General features: G+C 44.3%; 1 protein-coding gene across 1 annotated transcript; it reads left to right on the top strand.

Moving 5' to 3' along the window:
• Positions 1 to 2,099: 2,099 nt before the first annotated feature.
• actc1b (actin alpha cardiac muscle 1b) lies at positions 2,100 to 5,406 on the top strand. Its single transcript, XM_079287025.1, has 9 exons — positions 2,100 to 2,219; positions 3,236 to 3,386; positions 3,494 to 3,622; positions 3,798 to 3,908; positions 4,001 to 4,085; positions 4,370 to 4,531; positions 4,618 to 4,809; positions 4,884 to 5,065; positions 5,161 to 5,406. Exons 2-9 carry the CDS (start codon positions 3,258 to 3,260, stop codon positions 5,302 to 5,304), a joined length of 1,134 nt encoding a protein of 377 aa, XP_079143151.1. The 5' UTR covers positions 2,100 to 2,219; positions 3,236 to 3,257; the 3' UTR covers positions 5,305 to 5,406.
• Positions 5,407 to 5,651: the final 245 nt, after the last annotated feature.

The raw sequence follows: 5,651 nt of genomic DNA, 5'->3' as shown, positions 1-5,651 counted from the left end.
GCGCTGCTAGCTGGCGCGTGGCTGTTGCAAGCTGCGTCGCAGGTGAAACGTCGTCACGTTGCGTTCTTAGAAATGGCCTGTAGAGGGAAGCATTATCCTAAACTGAAAGCCTTGTGAAAAATAAAGTAATTACTGATAGGTACACGTAAGGGAATAAGGGGGTAACAATGTATACGGTAGGTGTACTGTAAATAACAGGTTAATGTCCTGGTATTATATGTACAGTGTGGGTGCAACATGGGTACAACACATGCGCAGTAAAGCTCTAATCTTCAGGATTTTACAACATGAGGAATTGTTTTTAAATTTCACACCATGTCAGATTTTTTAATTAAGATTATGATATTTTTATGATATTGTTTCTGGGACGACATTATAAACAATGGAATAATATTCAAGAGTAAAGTATAGTCAATTTAACACCACGTTATGTCACCACTGGTACTTTTGTCGTACTGGTACTGAAGTCGAGGGTGCTGACTCCCTGTAGCTCTCTTCCTGCCTCCTGTTTGTGAAGAAGCAATTATGAATTCAAAAATGAATTCAGAACTTTTTCAATCACACCCTTCAATTTCCATAAAGGGACACTGCAATGATTTATGAGATCCCAAGAAGTTGGGGGAGCTCACAGAAGGATGGTCAAAGTGGATGCAGCAGAGGCAGAGATATCCTGACCTTTAGCACCTCGTATCCAGAAACACCTCTATCTGTCTTTTAAACCCCACACCTCCAGTTCCTAATGCAGGCTCTCTGTTATACATTTTGTTCCAATAAAATATAGTCTGAAGCTTTTGCAAAACACTCTCTATATATATTATTTTTTAATACAAAGCTTGAGGAGTCTCTTGCTGTTGCTTGGTAGAGAAGCCTGATCATGAATCACATCCCCTTTATTCATGTATCAAAATGATATCAATCCAATCTTAGAAAGTCTTCTGTGGCATGCAAATAACTATGAGATGCTTCAGCTGCATCCAACTCCTACATGTATCTGTGGAGATAGAGAAGGAACATATAAGAGGCTGCGTATGTGGTGAGGCAGCCTAGCAGAAGAATGCTCTCACATATCTCCAGCTTTGATATAAACATGTACTGCTCTTTTACCTCTGAGTCATTATTGCTCAACCTGCAGACCCAAACCAATACATTTCTTTAATCACAACACATACACGAATGGTCTGACCATCTTTGGGAACGATGTTGCATCAACAAACAATCTGTCAAATATTTGTATCATAGATGAGAGCATGACCTCATAAGGTACATCAAGGAAAATATATGGAAAAGTGGGTGGCACAAATATGGACCTCCTCTTCTCAGTCTCAAGGCTTGGGAACCTCAGTGGCTGCACATTAATGACTCTCTTGCTCACCATAACCCTACAAGGAGACAGCCGGGCCAATCAGCTGGGAGCGCTGACACCACATGCCTCTGAGACAGCCAGATCCCACACAGAGCCCGTCTGGCGTTACCGTCAGCTGCTCCCCAAGTCGAGGAAGCTCAGCGCACATACCGACAGCATGGTTCACAGACATATGCAATGTTTTCATCTCCTTAACAAGACACGAGTGCCGCTGTCCTGACTGGGTCATCTGAGTATATTAAAACCTAATAGAGGTATGACATGTGTGTTCCTGCCTGTTATAGAGTGGCACATCATCCATCAGAGTAACAGAAATCACAGTGTTTTAAAACTCTGATTGGGAGACATTCAAAGTGTCTTAATGTGTTATTGCAGTGCTGTAAAGAAATGATACTGCAACACGCATGCAGGTATGAATTGTTTCAAGGCATGAAGTTACATATTTCATGAAGTTCATGAGAGAAACTTCAATCCTAGAAATGCAGATTCCTTTTTATCTTTTCAAAATGTTAATGTTGTTCTTTTGTATTAAATAATACAATAATACAATAATCCCAATAATATCCCATTATCCATCACATTAAGTTCAAAATGCAAAGTTCAAGCTTTTTATTCTCAACCAGCACTTCATTAAGACTGTGTCAGTCAAGGTATTTCATTGTAGAGAAGTCCCATCCATGTATGTGAAACACACTTTCCTGTGGCTTGTTGATTTTTGCCGGCAGCTCTTATTTGGACTTGTGTGAACCCCTGGCCCCGCCCCTGGTCCCTCAACCCAGTCTGGGTCTTATTTAAGGGGCTCTTCCCACCCTCAGCCTTTGTCCCAGTGAAAGCATCCGCCTACCAGTGCACCTTGGTGAGTACATTCACAACTTGCTTTTCTGACTCGCTTTGGATATCTGTGTCACTTGCATGGTTAGTTTCACAAAGTTGATGTGTTGTGCTTTGAGCGGATGAAACTTAAATGAATGGATGATGTAACATCATGGCTTTCCCACGTTATAATGACTAACTGATAATGATGATGACACAGTTAAAACTGGAGTTACTGGTTATGTTAGGCTGACTGACATGGGATGTTGTAATTAACATGATTAGATGAAGAGATTTTCCGTGACAAAGACACTCCATGCTATAGAATGTATGGACAGAACAACATAGTGTCTCAAACATATCTTATGGGAGTATAACTTGGATCGGTGCACAAAAGCTGTGGAGAAGTCGGCCGTATCCACCCGTGCTCCAATGAATGAAGCTAAAAGTCAGCTGGGGCACGGAGCCATGTTGTAATACAGAAGTGTCACGGTGTGCACACAGACGAGTGCTTGTCTGGCTCTCAGACAAGCTCTCTCAGCCCTGAAATAGCAGGAGATGCAAATGTTACTTGTTTCACCCTGTTCAGCACAGTGCGGGCGCTGAGCTTAAAATAGACCACAGGTTTCTCTGTTATGCCCCTTTTTGGTGCTACCTCAGCAGCTCTGAGATGTCCCGGGAACAATCCCGGCTGCGGTGATATGGTATCAGTGGTTGTACAGTAAGGTCGGGACCAAAATAGCATCCAAAGGCATGTCTAATTAGCTCTCTAGTTATAGCACCCATCGAGGTGGGTTGTATTTGTGTTTCAAAGTGATAATAACTTAAGCAGTTATGAGAGGGTGTTGGCAGGTCTTCAAAGGCACACTGCATCACAGCTAATACATCATGAGGCTATGGTCCAGTCACTTCATCACATCATCAGCCAATCCAGCGATAAAGTGTCTGTGATTGTTCAATTATAACAGCTATGTATTCTATGACGGGCAGTTTAAACAGCTGTTCCTGATTCTCATCCTAAAGCCTCCTTGTGTTTCTTCCCCACCCCTCAAATGCCAGACCACCCCAGTAAAGCCTAATCATGTGTGACGACGAAGAGACTACCGCCCTTGTGTGCGACAATGGCTCTGGCTTGGTCAAGGCTGGGTTCGCCGGAGATGACGCTCCCCGTGCTGTCTTCCCCTCCATTGTTGGAAGGCCCCGCCACCAGGTAAGCTAAAACAAAAGAAATCTAACAACAACAACAACAACGACAGAAGTATAAGTAAGAGCAGCTTCTTCCTATGTCTTATGCTCCTCTCGTGCTTCTTCCCTCAGGGTGTGATGGTGGGTATGGGTCAGAAGGACAGCTACGTAGGTGATGAGGCCCAGAGCAAGAGGGGTATCCTGACCCTGAAGTACCCCATCGAGCATGGCATCATCACCAACTGGGATGATATGGAGAAGGTGTGTGTTGACAGTGACTCATTCACAACATTCATGGCAGCTGACCGTCTGCATCCTTGAGAATTCTCAGCCGAGCCGCCACCGTAAAAGCTGCTTATATGCAGAGGACCTGGTTGTTGTTTGTTCAGTCGTGTCGTTCCAGTCCTGACATCAGCTGTTCTCTCTCCTCTGGCAGATCTGGCACCACACCTTTTACAATGAGCTGCGTGTGGCCCCTGAGGAGCACCCCACCCTGCTCACTGAGGCCCCCCTGAACCCCAAAGCCAACAGGGAGAAGATGACTCAGGTACTTTACAGTCACTACTCTACGCTCCGCGTTCACATATTTGTTCTCGGGTTGAGACAAACCTTTTTGCATTCCACTTGCTTTTCCTGCAGATCATGTTTGAGACCTTCAACGTTCCCGCCATGTACGTGGCCATCCAGGCTGTCCTGTCCCTGTACGCCTCTGGCCGTACCACCGGTCAGTACACCGCATGCTTTTTCACATGTACCCAATTTAGTCTGTTGTCAGTTGCGCAATGAGCTAAAATAAGAGGAAGTTGTGCTGCAAGGGAGAAACTGTTGAACATTTACACTCTGGGGCTGCCTGTTGTATAGATTCCTGTCTCGTTGTCAAGAGGAGGTGCTAAGCTCTCTCCAGCCATGAGATGTCAGCAGCATTGTATACTTTACGATGTGATACATGCTGGAGGCTTAACAGGCATGCATAGCTGACTCTCTGTGGTGCTTTTCTGCTTGCCAAAGGTATCGTGCTGGACTCTGGTGATGGTGTGACCCACAATGTCCCCATCTATGAGGGTTACGCTCTGCCACACGCCATCATGCGTCTGGATCTGGCCGGTCGGGACCTGACTGACTACCTGATGAAGATCCTGACTGAGCGTGGCTACTCCTTTGTCACAACTGGTAGGTCTATGTCATCGTGGTTGATTTGTTCAATGAGAGAGGTGAACAAGTGCTGTTTCTCAACACTCAAACTTTCTGCTCCATAGCTGAGCGTGAGATTGTGCGTGACATCAAGGAGAAGCTGTGCTACGTGGCTCTTGACTTTGAGAATGAGATGGCCACCGCCGCCTCCTCCTCCTCCCTGGAAAAGAGCTACGAGCTGCCCGACGGTCAGGTCATCACCATTGGTAATGAGCGTTTCCGTTGCCCAGAGACCCTCTTCCAGCCTTCTTTCATTGGTGAGTAATTGGTTGCATTTTTTTTATGCAGTATTTTGGCTCAAAACTCATCTTGTATGCTTGTCTTCTACCAGGTATGGAGTCTGCTGGTATCCATGAGACCGCCTACAACAGCATCATGAAGTGCGACATTGACATCCGTAAGGACCTGTACGCCAACAATGTGCTGTCTGGTGGTACCACCATGTACCCTGGTATTGCTGACCGTATGCAGAAGGAGATTACAGCTCTGGCCCCAAGCACCATGAAGATTAAGGTGAGAGAACGGCAAATGTTTTAAGTCATCACGTTTCAATCACAAAGCAAATTAAGACTCAATAAAAACTGAAATGGTGTTTACTCCTTGCTTAGATCATCGCTCCACCTGAGAGGAAGTACTCCGTCTGGATCGGTGGCTCCATCCTGGCCTCCCTGTCCACCTTCCAGCAGATGTGGATCAGCAAGCAGGAGTACGATGAGGCCGGCCCCTCCATTGTCCACAGAAAGTGCTTCTAAACACACAAGCAACCTCCATCCGACCATGCATTTGTACGTTGTTGTCTCCTGTATATATATGTGTATGTTCTATTGTAATAAAGATAAGCCCTTGTGAGAGTATCTCCTCTACTGTACTTGCTTACAGCAACACAAATACACAAAATAATGAGTGACAGCATATATATATATATATATATATATATATATATATATATATATATATATATATATATATATATATATATATATATATATATATATATATATATATATATATATATACTGTGAGATGTGTTTAATGTCAGTCCATCTTCTGTCACTTGCCTTCATACCCACACCTGAATGATCAAGAGTTTGCTGAAACA

Source organism: Melanostigma gelatinosum (assembly GCF_949748355.1).
Source record: "Melanostigma gelatinosum genome assembly, chromosome: 16".
Lineage (NCBI taxonomy): Eukaryota > Metazoa > Chordata > Actinopteri > Perciformes > Zoarcidae > Melanostigma > Melanostigma gelatinosum.
Note: the sequence above shows the minus strand (reverse complement) of the source record. Positions and strands in the feature narration are given on the sequence as shown.

What these genes read in the sequence shown, in the direction of transcription:
- actc1b (XM_079287025.1), top strand. Translation starts at nt 3,258, where the DNA reads ATGTGTGACGACGAAGAGACTACCGCCCTTGTGTGCGACAATGGCTCT. An exon ending in TTGGAAGGCCCCGCCACCAG is followed by an intron (nt 3,387 to 3,493) that starts GTAAGCTAAAAC and finishes TTCTTCCCTCAG; the next exon opens with GGTGTGATGGTGGGTATGGG. An exon ending in ACAGGGAGAAGATGACTCAG is followed by an intron (nt 3,909 to 4,000) that starts GTACTTTACAGT and finishes CTTTTCCTGCAG; the next exon opens with ATCATGTTTGAGACCTTCAA.